At 34.1% G+C, this 16,060-nt stretch overlaps 1 protein-coding gene across 2 annotated transcripts; it reads right to left on the bottom strand.

Moving 5' to 3' along the window:
• Positions 1-645: 645 nt before the first annotated feature.
• On the bottom strand, positions 646-15,720 carry LOC118263390 (proton-coupled amino acid transporter-like protein pathetic). 2 transcript variants are annotated; one of them, XM_035575338.2, is made up of 9 exons: positions 15,557-15,720; positions 7,634-7,768; positions 6,416-6,566; positions 5,884-6,005; positions 3,984-4,068; positions 3,135-3,379; positions 2,338-2,550; positions 1,448-1,617; positions 646-1,104 (listed from the first exon to the last, which is right to left on the bottom strand). In XM_035575338.2, coding segments are annotated over exons 1-9 (1,362 nt in total). In that variant the 5' UTR covers positions 15,559-15,720; the 3' UTR covers positions 646-865. The 2 variants fall into 2 exon arrangements, with proteins under 2 accessions (XP_035431231.1, XP_035431230.1); XM_035575337.2 differs by lacking the exon at positions 15,557-15,720 and adding an exon at positions 14,138-14,375.
• Positions 15,721-16,060: the final 340 nt, after the last annotated feature.

Raw genomic sequence — 16,060 nt, 5'->3', positions numbered from 1 at the left:
CATCCGGAGTAACTCCCTCGTGGATAACTTTGTTAAATAGGACCTGTAATTGTTTGAGTATAGCCTTGCCACCGTACTTTAAAAGCTCACTTGTAATTCCATCTTCCCCTGGGGTCTTTCCTGACTTCATTTTCTTCAGAGCATTTTTTATCTCATATATGCTTATGTCTGGCAAGTCCTCAGTGAGATGACGAATAAGCTTGGCTCTTGGATCAGAGTTCGATGGTATCAGTTCCTCGGTCTGACTGGAGTACAGTTTGTGATAGAATTCCTCCACAGCTCTGAGTATAGCTGGTCTTTCGGTTACTGTGGTTCCGTCCTCCTTTGTTATTTTATGTATCTGGGCATTTCCTTTTTGCAACTTTCTTCTGAACACTTTTGGGCCGCGATATTTCTCTATAGTGTCTTTAATGATGTTATAGTTGTTCTTCCTAACGTCATGCCTGATAGAAGTTCTAATTAATTTATTAAGATGGTTAATTTCTTGTAACGATTGTTGAGGAGTAAGGTTTCTTCTTTCAATAAGTTCCTTTGTAGAATCACTGAGAATCGTGCCATATTTCCCTCTTCGACTCGGTATCGGGCCAATGATTAGATTATAAGAATATAATGTAAAAAGGGTTTTCAGGTAATAAAAGTCATAAATTGTTAAAAAAATACTGTATTAACTTATTATACATTCATGTCTGGTTGATTTCACATTACGTAAAACGCCATAACACATTTTAGAATAAAAATATCTTAATAATTACTTGTTAGAATTAAGTACATACATTAAACTTTCTTTAAAAAAATAAATCGCCTATCTATATTTACATAAACATTTAAAGTATAATACACTTTATCACGTTTTTATCGACACAATTTACTTTGACCCGATAATTTCCCTAAGACTTTGAGTAACACCTGCGACAAGTACAAAGGTCCCAAAAACTATTAATATAATATCTTTGACGAGAATCCAGTTGTATTTGCCGAGGCCTCTCTCCCAATTAAAAATAACGTCAAGGATTGACGGCGCAATGAGACCCAAGAAAGAATAGAAGAATGCTCCTTCTAGACCAATTACTTGTTCCAAGCGAGGTAATGTAGCCGCTGCTGCCACTGTAAAAAAGAAAAAAATAATTACATAAAGGTAAAGATATTTTTATTAAAATTTGTTGTATTAACATTTTTTTGTAACTCAATGAAAATCCTCATCGACTTTCGTCGTGGGGAAGACGGGTGTGCCGGATCCTTACCGGCTAAAACCACCGCGGTATTCCTTCACTGCCTGTGGCCCTGATCCGAGTTACCCTTGCGGATTTGCAGTATAAGCAGGCATTCGCATTAACATCAGTGATATTACAGTAAGTATAATAAATAAATTATGTAAGTGCTGCTAATTGATACAATTATTATTATAAAAAAATTGACAACTTATTATCTTTTTTTAATTTTCTATTACCTGTTAGGGTAGCGAAAACCGCTCTGATAATGCCTTGAGCAAGATTGTGGTACTTCTGCGTTACATGTTCTTTTGTATTTCGCCATACTATTTCCATGGGCACATAGAACTGTAGCGTGTACGTGAAGAAAATCGCAAACACGATGAAAACTTTGGCTGTTAATGCAGGACTGGAAAAAAGAAAAGATTATTATTAAAAATACAAATAACAAGTAATGGGTACCTAAATAATAAACTAATAATTAAATACTCAGATAGTGACTATAATCAAACTTTTTTTTGCTATTTCGAATATTATAAAACACTGGCCGTTATTGTTGAAAAAAATTATTGATGGCCATTTATGTGAAAAGAAAAATAAATAAAAGAAAAAAACTTAATGGCATTTTCTAATCGTTTTGATGGTTAGTGGACAGTAAGAATTTGTAAATGTGTTTTAGATTTTTAATTAGCATGCGACTTTTTTCTATTGTATAATCCTATTATACTCTCATATTTTTTGGCATGTTTAGCTTACAAAAGTTATAAAAAATATTTTATGATGAATAAAAAAACATTACTGGCTTCTTTGCCATAAAAGAAAAAAAGAAAGTTGTATTGAGGTACTTTTTTTTTTTAAAAAAGAAACCGCTTTTTAATTTTCTCTACGCCTCCATTTTTAAGTCAGCTTATAGTGTAATATAAATATCTTGTAAGTCTAAAAAATATTATGCCGAAACCGCACCAAAATCGGTTCAGCCAAACGCGAGATAATCAAACGTATGTATGTACCTACATATGTATGTACGTACAGGTAATTGAGAACCTTTTTTTTTGAAGTCGGTTAAAAAGATTGAACATTTTCGTAGAGGTAATAAATTACATTTTGAATAAAAAGTGCTGAAACTTACATTTCAGATGTGTCCAGATTGAGAGTAATACTTCCTTTGGCTGCATCTCCATAGCGCACGTAGCCTAGGAATCCCATGATCATGTACAACAGCACGACCACTGACATGGTGATGTTCAGCACTCCAGGACATCCGAGGAAGTGGTTCGGCTTAGCCATCGTGTTCTCAACTGGTAGGACAACGCCGATACCTTCCATAGCAAATATAACTGTACTGAAATGAAGTTAAGGTTGAAATTAGCGATTTGCTGTAGTCAATCATAGGTACTTTTAATTACCTATTTATGTAATGTTTGCCTAGTAGGTAATGGGATCCCTACTGCTATATAGCATTTGTACTCAGTAAAATAAACTATAGCTGAGCAAGACAACACATCTGACCATTCTCCATTCGGTAAAATTGGAAGGTAAGTTTCGGTTACTGAAGTAACGTCTGAAATTATTTTGAGTAGGTTTTATTCAGATGGGTTCGTAACGTACGTTTGTAAAGCTTTTGAAACGTAGTCCATTTATTTGGATTTACTATTATATAGGGATTCAATAAAATAACTGGTGAAAAATGCGTCTGTCATACGGCATACATACCTATGTAACTTCGCAGATGGTGTAATCTTAGCATTAACACAACTTTTTTTATCGAATAGGGGGCAAACAAGCGGACCTGTCACCTATGGTAAGCAATTACCGCCCATGGACTCCCGAAACACTAGAGGACACACAGGAGTGTTGCCGGCTTTTTAAAAAAGATTACGCTGTTTTCTGGACTACTGTAGTGTATAAAGCTAAGTTGTTCCTTACCCGATAAATAGAGGTAGTTTTCCAATATCGACTGACATCGGCTTCGAGTCAATAGGCTGGAAGTCCGAGCAGATATAGTAGAGGCATATGAGGAATGTGAGAACCAGTAACACGTTTGCAAATCCAGAGAAGGGAGCCAGGTATTTCAAGTTCTTAATTTGCGTGAATAGAAGTATCGGTACTAAGAACATTAGGCAGTACATCGTCGTGCTGATACCATTGTCCACGTAATAAAAGTCCACGATCTGAAATTTAAATAATAAAAATTAAAATTTGTTAAAGTTTGAATAGAACACTGAATATTAAAGGTAGGGCCTTCTATGACCATCTAAAATTTAGAAAGCAAAATTTTCGGAGTGGACTTGTTTTAAAAACAAGACTTCTATTACAATGTTTTTTCGGGTTGATCTTGAAAATCGATTAGTAGGTAAGTTTACTCAATGGCGAAACAGTAACCTTAGTATGAGTTTGCTTTACGTTTAAAGTAATTGAAACGAGAACTCATTCGGCGCTGTGATTGGCCGGCTCCAACAAACCAACCAATCAGAGCGCCGAACGAGAACCAAAGAGGCGCTCGTAACGTACACCGAGGTACAGTATCTATAAGTCTTATAACAATTTCCTTTTTTGGCAAACTTGTTTGACAAGGATATCATTAGCATTCAAACTTTTTTCACGAGTTCGACCAAGCACACCTACGCTATTGTTTTTTATAAAGCAGAAGATAATAGAACAACAATTTCGAATTCAAAGATATTTTTGTATCTACCTAAATATTTTCTTACATTTGCTACAAGTTATGAGGAAAGCATTATAAGACAAGACTGTTTTGTCAGCCGTCCAACATACCTGTTTAACGGATTCCACGAGTAAGATGACATAGACTGCACAGGCGCCAAGAATGGTGAAAGCCATCGCCCAGTCTATAAATATCCTGCAAAAAGAACGATGATGCTTGTTAAGAACATGGAGCAAAAGCACCTGTAAGACCTTGAAATGTTTTGGGACAGGTAATGTCTTTGATGATGAGCCAAATAAATTAGGCGCCACTCGTCTTTAAAAACATTGATGCCAATGTGTACAGTCATATAAGGTGTCTCGTGTCTGAGAATAAACAGGAAGAAATGGTAATTTTGTTTTGATCATAACATGTCACTCAAGTGTTCAGAGGTGGCCAAAACCCGATTTTCCATATTGTTATACCTAAGGGTGATGAAATATTAAGAACATGCTAAGTGTGTGAGAGCCATGCCTCGGCACAAATGGGACGGCTCGACCGGAGTGATACCGACTTGAAACAACGCTTGCGTTTTATTTCGTTGTTTAAGTGAGGTTAACGGAGGCCCCATTCCCTTCTTCCCAGTCTTCCCAATCCCCGATTCCCTAACAACCCTTAAATTCCTAATCGCCAAAAGGCCGGCAACGCACTTGTAACGCCTCAAGTGTCCATGGGCGGCGGCGATTGCTTACCATCAGGTGATACGTCTGATGAAAAAAAAACTTGCTTTCAAATCTTCCGAGAGATACTCCTTAAAAGGTAAAACATAAAAAATTGTGTTTCGTCCAATAAAGATGACTAACAATCTACTAAGTAACAAATAAGCAGCTGTCGTCGGCTTTCGTCATTTCTAAGATCGAATTATAGACATCACTTTTGGCAGACGTCTCTCGTTCACAGTGGAAATGTATCACGCTATGCAGAGACAGTATCGGCTGTCTTGTGTCTACATTCAATCGTGAATCAAAGTCACGTGAGGCCATTAATGAAAGACATCGACAGTGTAATAATAGTACGCGTCTTACTATAGCAAACTTGACCTTAGGTATTTATTGGTTTGATTACCTCAAATTTACGATGTCACTCATCGGAAACGTGATTGATGATTGATTTCAGGGGTCATTTTAGTCTGTCTGCTATTAATTTATCATGAATGAATATTTTGAGAAGCGTTTTCTAAATATTATTTTAGCGAATAGAGCTATCGTTCAGTAAGGTGGAAAATTTACTCAGATATAAGTAACACATGGTACTAGAATTAATTTATTTAAACATATTTTTATTATATTTCACGCGTATATGTAGGTATTATAAATTTTCTTCAACCGCGGAAAATGGGAAAAATGAATGATTTTAAACATTCAATATTTTTATTAAATTTTCCAGCTGCGATTCGTGTGGGATTCCAAAGATTTAATAAGTTAAAACATTGGATAATTATATAAAAATCTATTGTAATTTTAGAATACCTATTTGATTAGAGCAATTCATTCACTTGACTTCAAGTTTTGTCTCATGAAAAGATATTATATTATAATAATAAAAGTCATTCATAAACCTCTCATGAATGGCATTTTTTATAGGTAAAATCATTTCATAAAGCTGTACCTATTTCCTGAGTGTCTATCTATGCAAAAAATAAACTAGTCCAGAGCTGATAATAAAATGCAAAGGTCTGTGTTTAGAAGTCACACGTGCGATCTAGAGAGTGATCAATGAGATCGATTTGATTTAAATATGAGAAGAAAGTGTGTTAGTGAGGTTACCGGAGTCCCAATTACCCCTCTTCCCAATGTTCACAATCTCCAATTCCCCAACAACCCTTAAATTCCTAACCGGCAACGCACTTGTAACGCCTCTGGTGTTTAAAGTGTCCATGGGTGGCGGCGATTGCTTACCATCAGGTGATCCGTCTGCTCGTTTACCGGCTAATTCCATAAAAAAAGAAAATAAAATAGTCTGTGAACGTACCTAGAAGCTCGTGATACTTTTCGTAAAGGTTGGGGTCCAGTTGCAAATACTGCTTCAACGGTCTCAGCGTAGCCTAGTGATGGTACCCTTGTTACTCTCGATACATCTTGTGAAGTTTTAACCTGGAAAAGTTGGTTCATAAGTTTATTTTGATGACTGAGAAATTTTTCTTCGTAAATAGGTATAGTTGTTTATACTGATCATGCCGCTTATGCCGATCACGATGCTTATATCGTTATGCAAGACCTTATAATATACAACATTTTTATTATATGGGCAAAGTATGAGATTATTTGGACAATGCTATTTTGAAAATGCTAACAAACAAATATATTTCGAAAATTTCTCAGTAGTAGTACGGAGTCTGGAAATGTGCCCCGGTATATGGCAAAAGGCTCACCTCCTATTACATGAGACTTAAATCAAGAATTGTGAAAAGTGGAAATTGTACAGTGGCATTACATGCCATAATGTACACCACTGCCTACCCCTTCGGGAATAAAAGGTGAGATGATATAAAAAAAATACTTACTAATAAATATACGCAATGTGTGCAGATGTATCCGAGTATGATAGTTCCAACGATGCCTACTATCGTGCCAGCGTTCTTAAAGGCTGCCGGCATCGCCAGAATACCAGAACCTAGGGACGACTTCAGAAGATTTGCAAACGATCTCATATCTCTAAAAACAAAACAGTAATCGTGGTTTAGTAAAAAAAGGTTTATAATATTATATCTTAGGTAACTAGGTAGTCCTCAAGGTTATTTTCTTTTTCAATCTCTTTGACTGAAAATTGTTCTCACATAGTTGAAGCAATCAAAACCATGTACTGATCAAGAATTGTATTGTGAACTTGAAAAATTTAAAAAGAGTTATCTTTGAAGTTTCTTGCTCGTTCTTTTCCATAAGAATCTACATTTTGGGACGAGCAAATAGCTACACTTGAGGGCTGACATTTTAAACACAGACAAATATTTGCTTTGATGGTCAAAAGTGCCTTCCTGGTCTATTTGAAATAAATAATTTTTACTTTGAATTCTTATAATTGCCATTGTTTTCTACAAGGACTAGGTGTAAAATCCTTGAGTTGGACAAAACACAACTGTGTGTTTTGCTTTGCGAATATGAATAGCCCGGTGTTTAGCATTAGGGTCATCCTTAGCATCACTGGTGAAAAGTGGTAGATTTTTAATAAATGTATTGCCTGTTTAGCCTTTCAGGAAGTTAATAATTTAAAAATTGTTAACCCTGCGTAAATTAAGTCAAGGCTTTAACTGCCATTCAACTTCTTATCAGTTATCATTAATTTGAAGCGACTTGATTTTTATCGACCACGTGCTTTAAATAATTATTTTTTTATTACCACAGAAGCATATAATAGGTTTTATTCATTAGAATACTTCAAATCAAGATTTTCAATTACTTATGATTTATTTGAATTGAATGGAGTAAAATGTCTGTGGGATTCTTTATTTAATATCAGTAATAATGATATCAGGTCATCGGCCAGTCAACTAGACTAGACAACTGCGCAGAAGATTTTTTTACAAGCTTCCTGATAGGCTGGCAATAAAGTCAAAGTCACAGTTAAAGTCAAGGTCAAAGTCAAATCATTTATTCTAATTAAACCATAAATACTTAGGCACTTTTGAAACGTTAACACAGAAAGAAATAAATAATAGTTTGTTAGTCTGTCCGTCAGTGAAGCTAGGTAATATGAATTGGTTTATTATTTAACGTATACTTACGAGTTGGGATGTTCCAGTTTTCTATTTTGAAAGGGATCATAATTATTCATTTCAAGATCATTCTCTTTGCATTTGGTGTTTATTGTGCTAATGGATATCGTTGATGGATAGATTCCATTTTCTGTTATGATGGCCCTGAAACAGAGTGCATTTTAATTGTAGGTGTATATTGATCACGCAAACATATTTCCTATGTTTCAATATATCGTATTAGGTGATTCGGAAACGAATTACACAACTGAAAAAAAAATCAAACAAATCAAAGTCTGTAGTACCTTTAAATTAACCTTAGTTAATTTTCGTTAATATTCATCGCACCAAATATCTACATATTCGATGTACCTACATGTAAAAAATACTATTTGACTCAGCAACAAAACAAAGACGGATCTTTGTATATCTATATTGCTAAAGTATAGGTACCTACTTAGCTAAGAATATGGTTTTAGTTTAGTCACTTTACAAATTGTATTCGTATAATATGTATATTATGATGATGACGTTTGTTTTGGCTTTGGATATGATATATAAGGTATTAACGTCTGCGTAACTATGTATATCTACAAATACACGATACAGCAGAAAATTTCAGTACCTACAGCAAACATTTTAACAAGAAATATAAATAAAAAACAGTGTTTATATAATTATTTTCCTAAGAAACGTAGTGTAGGGCACATTAATTTAAAGACACTTCGTGACGGCAAGCAATTTAACGGATGATTTATCAGGAGATTACAGTGAAATGAAAAAGAGCAACACTCTCATAGCTATGTAGCGTCTAGTCCAAAGAATGCATGTTTAAAGTCCGCCAGACAAAATTGTGATAGCATATATTTTGAATGAGAATTTAACGCCAACCCGAATTTATTTCTGGATGCAGCAACAAGAATTCAATTGGATGGGTACTTTATGTTTAGATGGGAGTACCATTACCTATCGGCAATTCCATCGAGGATTGCTAGAGAATCATGAATCTTATTTGTTTTGATTTGACCGCAATTTGTCCTATTAATCTTCTTTATTCGTCTCATTCATTGACCTGAGGTATTGCGGTTTTGAGGAAAACCACGGTCGGGTTTTCAGTTGAGACATCAGCTTACAGTCATTGTTAGGAATGTATTTTTAACGTAATTCAGGTTGAAAACTCATTTATTGAGTTTCATTGAAATAATCATCTGCAGTAGGTAACTGTCTATTACAGAAAATGTTTATCAAACGTAAGTTTTTTCGTAATAGTGTTTTTTTTAAAGAACGTTGTCTCACACTACGATTTTCTCCTGTGTCGTGGGTGCGTTTACAAACATACAAGTTTACCCAGATCTGAAACAACAATTCACACAAAGAGTTTCTCCGGTGCCGAAAATCCGCAAATTTTTTTTTGTCTTAATTGGGCCGACGTTTGGCCGCTATCTCGCCTGGTCGTAAGTGATGATGCGGCTTACGATGGAGCACGTCTGTTATGTACATAAGCAACCTATTCACTCGGGCTTTAAACAGATTCGAGATTTCGTTGATTTCATTCATTACCTATCGTAATTCCTATTAAAACGACTAGTGTGGATATGTAAAACGAAGGTAAATAATACAACTATAGCCTTGAAGAGGTTCTACCTCAAAGAAATATGATTCTCTTGAAGCGCTAAGACTTCCCTAAGCTATTTAATTACATTTATTACGCTGCAGTAATAAAAGGCTCTATTGATAACATAGTTGTCTTTGTAATCATTTCATTTACGTTTTGTGTGTACATCATTAATTTACATTATAAAATATATGACACAGGTACTTGCTTGTCAGAATCACGTTTTCTGTTGAACTTTTGATTGAAATTATTCACACAGTCATCCTAATTCTACTTGTAATTATTTACTAATGATAAAGATGATGATATATTGACGTAATAGATTTAGAATTCTGCTCACTCAGTGGTTTATGAAATTTTTGTTCTTTGGCCTATTTTGCCCGATTGTAAGTCACAGCTGACTCGTACTGAGCAAGCGAATTAATGCTCAAACCTTCTTTATGCGAGGAGAGACTTTGGTCAGCAGTGGCAACCAATAGGCTGTGGATATGATGTGATACACTGTATGCTGTATATGTCAACCCGCATTGAATTAATTATCCAAACCTTCTCCATGCGAGAAGAGGCTTTGGTAAACAGTGGCTACTAATTGGCTGTGGATATGAAGTGATGAACTGTATTTTGATGAATGAATGAAATGTATTTTTACTTGTATTATCATAGGCACACCTAAGCTACACACAGTAAATTAGATATAGCCTCTTTCTGATTTATTCTTGGCTATAAAGATTATAAACTTTACAACGAGTATTAACTGCCAGACGGAAAATTCTGTTGGATTAATAAAAATGCATACGTACTACGTGATTGATTAGAAATTACTGCGTTGGCCTTGACTTTAGTTTACGTAGGTCAAGGGTACAATAAGGCAATAACATGGAGATTTAATTTCGATTAGTTGTAGTTTATACCGCCTGGTTTTTTATCTAATACGATTTTTTTTCTGAGAGTTATGTATCATTAAAACATCCCATTTGTATCTAAATAAGAAAACCTTTTTCAAAAAATAAGAAAATATCGACTTCACTGAAGAAAATCGGTTAAAAATAACACTAGAATGATCAAAATAACTTTTATTTCGGTAGTCGATGTTAAACAAGAACAAACAATAATGAGAAACACCGGCTTTTGAAATTGAAGTAACTTTGATCCTTTTAATGTTTTTTAAACAGTCTTTCTTCAGTAAAGTCGTTTTGTTTTTGTAAAAAAATAAAATGATCATGTCACATCATACTATACTCATTATTGTTGTTAGAAATGACAATAATGATTGATTATACAGACGTAGCATGTTAAAATATTAATAAAATATAACTCTTCCTAGAATTGAAGTTCCATTATGGAATTTAAACCAATTAAGTAATTGAGGTCTATAGTTATAACAAACTTTGAAAATGACGTAATCAGTTACCGATCGTAAATATTGGATTATGGTTATACATGTCTGTTAAACCTGTTCTCCTTGAAGTCAAAAACTAAACCGTTGTTAGCTTCCCAATGACTCATGTAGTCGCTTAAGTTGAAGGTTCGTTGATGAGAAGCCTTTATATTGAAGCGAAACAATCATTACTATATACATATGTATTTGGTTTACGCATAAAACATCACTAGTAGAATGTGATTGGTATTTATTTGTTACAAAATTTGTTTAAAATAATGTTGAATAAGATATTTTGACTAAAATGACAGATTTTGGCATAATTTATAGGTACATACTCTACATGCTATATAGATATAAATAACTCGATTAAGGGTGCGTTTCCACCAAAGATGTACTATATAGCTATACGAAGATGAAAAGCTAAGCTGTAAAACTATGTGACTGTTTATAATGATATTAAGCTGTGTGAATAAGATGTGCTATAAAAATGCGCAGCTCGAGTATGCGATGTATCGATAGTAGGGAAGCCAAAAACATAGCTTAGCTGAGTCCCTTTCCACCAGTGCTAAGCTGTGTATACACGCAAATGATTGGTGCGCTAGTATTAGATAAGACTAATAACATTACAGTTGTTATAATAACAAATAGAAATGATAACGCATGCTTTCTTAACGTCTATACGTGTTCTTTCAAGGAAATGTATCCTGTTATCATCTCATGATGTCGCACGTGTTATCAACACGAAACGTGACATGTTGATCATCAAACTTTTGGATAGAAGCCATCGCTGGGGCTAAAATTGTTGGCTTATTTATTTACGACGGTAAACATGACATGCATATGCAAATGCAGGCGTTAATGAAAATTTATAACTGTCTAGTCTGGCTAAGATATTTAGTTAATCTAGCAAACCCGGCGAACTCGCGAAATGTTTCCTGTTTTTCTGCTTTTCTCTTGAAATTTTCCTGAATTTTCGGAGCCTGAGACCTTTCCAACGAATGCAAAACCGTGGAAATCGGTTCGTGCGTTCTGGAGTTGTAGCGTCAGGTAGAAAAAACCCGACTTATTTTTATATTATAGAAAATATCCGGGTGTAATGTGTAAAATAAGTGATCCCAAAATAAGAGCCCCTCAGTGCGGGGCTCCGTCGACCTGGTTTGTCGATCATTTTGCTTAAAATAATGTTTATAGTTCATAAAGAATAAATGTGCGGACAACTGTTACATATAAATTACTGTCATTTTTTGAAAAAATAACCTAATCTTCTCTATATAAAGTCTGGATTTCTGTGTACCTTGAAACTTCTATTATTATGTAGACGAAACTTGTTATCATTATGGTTCATCAGTGTTTCTACTTATAATATTTATCTGCAGGTAATCTAAAACATGTTCTCTAGAATCTAGATCTCTGCAGAATAATAATAGGGATGTAGCAACATATTATTATGTAGACGACGGTTTAGAGGCCACATTAGTATTTATTTTTAAAAATATTATCATGTTATTTGTGTTGCAAAAATACGAGAGTTAGGGTGCTTTTCTACCAGATATGTGCTATGCTACGTTGCTATGGATGCGTTTGGCTTCCACCAATCATATTCATTGGTACACAATTACTCACTTAAGCTATATTTTTTATATGGAAAGATGCGTGCTATGGATGGCTTCCCTACTATCGATACATCGCATTCTCGAGTTGCGCATCTTCTTCGCACAGCTACTTTGCGGCGGCGCATCTTCATAGCACATCTTACTCGCACAACTACATAGCTTAGTATCAGTGGAAACGGCCACATAGTTTCACAGCTTAGCTATTACATCTTCGTAGCATAGCTATGTAGCACATCTTTGGTGGAATAACACTCTTAATAATGATTATAATCAAGAAACAATATAATCAAGAAAACCGGTAGAGCCAGATTGTAATAAATGCCAAATTAAATTTAAAAAAATGTGTTGAATAACGGGTACCTACGCTCGCTCAGAGATTAGAAAACAAATTGAAGAAAGATCTAAAAAGGTTTATTCACCAAATAGCGAGCCTATCAAAAAAAAAAACAAATGATATCATTCTAATCATGAGCTGCATCATGCAACGTTGGCGTCATTGACTGATATTGAACTCGTAAGATTTAATGAAGGTACTTTCTTACGTTTAAATTTAAAATGGCTGCCAAACTGTCATACTTTGTAATCACATATCTGTTTCTTCAATCTTTCTCATTCAGGAGAAGAAATGTCTAAGGAAAGAGAACCTTGTATCCCTGTTCCCATCTTAAATAAACAGTCACCTGTTTGTATAAGAACTTACATACGTTTGATAAAAGTAATTAATGTAAATAAGTCATGTCTAATTACATAGCTAGTACATTGATAAGTACCTAAAAGCAGACGTTTCTACCTAATGTAAAGTGATGAACATTTTTATTGGTATTTAAAAGAAAACAGACGAAAGATTGGGAGCGTTATTTTAAGGTACCAATAGATAAAAAACAAGTTACATATTAAAACATCATTAAAGATTGATTTTATTAACTACATATTACTGGGTATTTTACAATTTCAATTAAAAAATTCTCGGTAGTAGAACAACTGGTGAAAAGTAAGTGCCACATTGTATTTATCTATCTTTTCGGGGAAAAAAAGGCGAGACGTCATAGTATTATTATGTATTAGTATATGTGATTGTTTGAGATTTTAATGAAGTTTTCTATTACCTAATAATAATTAATCTAAAGTTTAGTTAAAACAATGCATTTTCAATTTACATACTCTTAGCCAAGTGATATATCAATACTTGTAACTTATTAGTAATAGGTAAGTCTAAATAATATATTTCGAGTATTAAACTCCAAAATCGATGCTATTTCAAGGTCTCACATTGTTTTTCTTGTCGTTAAGCATTTGCCTTGATATTATTTAAACAATGTTCCTGAGATTTTACGCGGTACGGTACTTTGACTATTTGTTAAATATCATTTGTGCCTAATATTATTTCAAAATCATCTTCATATTCTGTATAAGTAATGTAATTTGTTTTATGTACTAGGAAAAGTATCAAATTTTATAAAAAAAGAAATGTTTTATATAGCAGAAACAAAAAAAGGTGATGTGTGCCTTAGATTAGCTAGCCGACTGAGTACATTCTAGTTCCACTTTGTTGTAATTGGTAATTCATATCTTCAGGCATGACCGACACTATAGTACTCGTATGAAAGTGTAAAACTGGCCATTAGTGTACCACGCTTGTGAAAATTACACAACTCTGGCGCTATTTCAGCTATAACAGAATGCAGTGTTTACATGCATGCTCTGCAAATAGTTTTATTGCCAGGCAAAGGACAGGACTTCCTAGGCAGGGTTAAGATTAGAAAATAACGCTGAATCACTAAGGAAATTGTACATAAAATTCACGGAAGTTTTTCACGGTCTAATCTTAAAATATGCATAGTTTTTGTTATCATAATTTAGTTTACTCACGGTTATAGAAACAAGACCTATTTTAAAATTAAATAAAAAGAAATTAAACAACTTACGTCGAGCTAAACTCCTTCATATTGTAACTATTGGACATTTTCACTGTTGCTTGCTTACTTTATTGGTGTAAAAATCCAAAATGGCACTGTTATTATATGGTAGAACGGTTTTAATTGATCGGTTTTGTTTATGTATTACGATATATTATGTTGTATCGATACATTTGCGCGCGTGCGACATGTTTCGCGTACGGGCGGCGACACAGTCAACGGCCGTGTGTTTAGTGTGCATTGCTGATCTTTATAAATATAAAATACGCGTGACCGTTTCAGGGACCATCTTGGCATCGACATTTAGCTCAAGGGCCAGTGGAATCTGGAATTCTGGACTGATTTGTGTATGTCGGACTATTGTCTCCCACACACCTGTGTTCGATATGTCTCTAGGTATATTATATTCTTATGTCTTTCTTTGTGAATGGTGGGACTTTTAACATTAGATATAATGCACGGGAAAATAATGTGATACAAGTACGCTCCATTGGGATGATCTGTAAATATTTAACGTCAACAGTTTGACGCCATTTGACCAACTGTTACATTTGGCTACTCTCTCAACTAATGACTTTTTTTTCTATTTTTCAAGATTCAAGGTCCTTGAAAGTCTTGTTTAGTTTCTAAATATTCTTTTAAAATGTTTTTTTTTATCACTTGGAAATGACTGGAAGAGGTTTTGTTTATCCTATAGTTAACAACAATCGATATTAGTATCGAACAACATAATTACAATAATTGAAATCCAATCACTCAATTAATAAAAAATACAATTTAATTACATTGTACTGTCGTTGCCAGCGGTGTTACAAATTGTGTTTAGAATACGTCACAATCGATCTATAGCATGCGCATCACATTCGTTGACACGCGAGATTCTCGGCAAGAATTGAATGTTGTAATAGTTCTAACAATCTTTTATTAACATTTGGCACACACGAGACCGTTTTTAATTTATAAATAGGTATAGAATACCGAAGTGTCACTGTAACCGAGACATTTTGGCACTGATTGCAAACTCCATGGGACACGTAGTTTTGGAGTATTATGATTTTTTACAACTTGGTGATTATTTACACTGCACCGATAAGGATTTGATGTGGTTGCTTGATAGCATACAGGATAGCATTAGCATTGATTATAGCAAAAGCATATAGCAGATAGCATTGATGTAAACGGAACGCTCCCAAAAACCGCAAACAGGTAATGTATGTAAAAACCGAGGTTTATTTTCAAAAAATTAATGAATTCAATATTTACTTTACGTAATAATATTTGTAATCAACTGCTTAAGGCTGATGTTGCATGAATAACATGAAAACTAAATCTATTAAAATGATAAGAACAAAAAATGTTTGTAAGATTTTTACTAAACTGTAATTAAGGACAAAAATATCAGAAAAATCTGTGAATATTTGCACTTACATTATTGGAAAACCATTAATTTGCAATTTTTATTTGTAATAATATTTTTTAAGATTAATTAGTCTTGTAAGCATTTTGTGTGTCACTGTCCACGAACTAACCACTACCACCAACTAACATTAGCGATCGATTTGAGCACAGTCCAGGCAACTACTGACAAATATTTTGTCATCTTCGTCCAGAGATGTGAAAATATGAAAAATGGATGCCAAACGTAGGACGTACTCGTAGATATTTTCATTCATGTTGTTTGTACTTTACACTATCTACACGAATAGCCTCAAACTTTTTGTATGAAGTTATTCTTATTTAAGAATTTGTAAAACGGTTTCATTTTGTTTTCATAACATAGTAGCATAGTAATAAAATAGTATCCTTGAGAACGAACGCCGAGACGGTACATTATAGTGCGCAGTTGTTTTATCCAAGCAAGAATTGTGCGGTGGAAACCGCGAGGCAAACTTAGTAAGACGTCCTTCAATATGTATATTATTATCACGTTCT

The sequence above is a fragment of the Spodoptera frugiperda genome, chromosome 27, assembly GCF_023101765.2.
Source record: "Spodoptera frugiperda isolate SF20-4 chromosome 27, AGI-APGP_CSIRO_Sfru_2.0, whole genome shotgun sequence".
NCBI classification, from domain to species: domain Eukaryota; kingdom Metazoa; phylum Arthropoda; class Insecta; order Lepidoptera; family Noctuidae; genus Spodoptera; species Spodoptera frugiperda.
This window is presented reverse-complemented; position numbering and strand designations above follow the sequence as displayed.

What these genes read in the sequence shown, in the direction of transcription:
- LOC118263390 (XM_035575337.2), bottom strand. Translation starts at nt 14,175, where the DNA reads ATGTCCAATAGTTACAATATGAAGGAGTTTAGCTCGAC. An exon ending in CACATTGCGTATATTTATTA is followed by an intron (nt 6,006 to 6,415) that starts GTAAGTATTTTT and finishes CAACTTTTCCAG; the next exon opens with GTTAAAACTTCACAAGATGT. An exon ending in AATCTGGACACATCTGAAAT is followed by an intron (nt 1,618 to 2,337) that starts GTAAGTTTCAGC and finishes TCTTTTTTCCAG; the next exon opens with TCCTGCATTAACAGCCAAAG.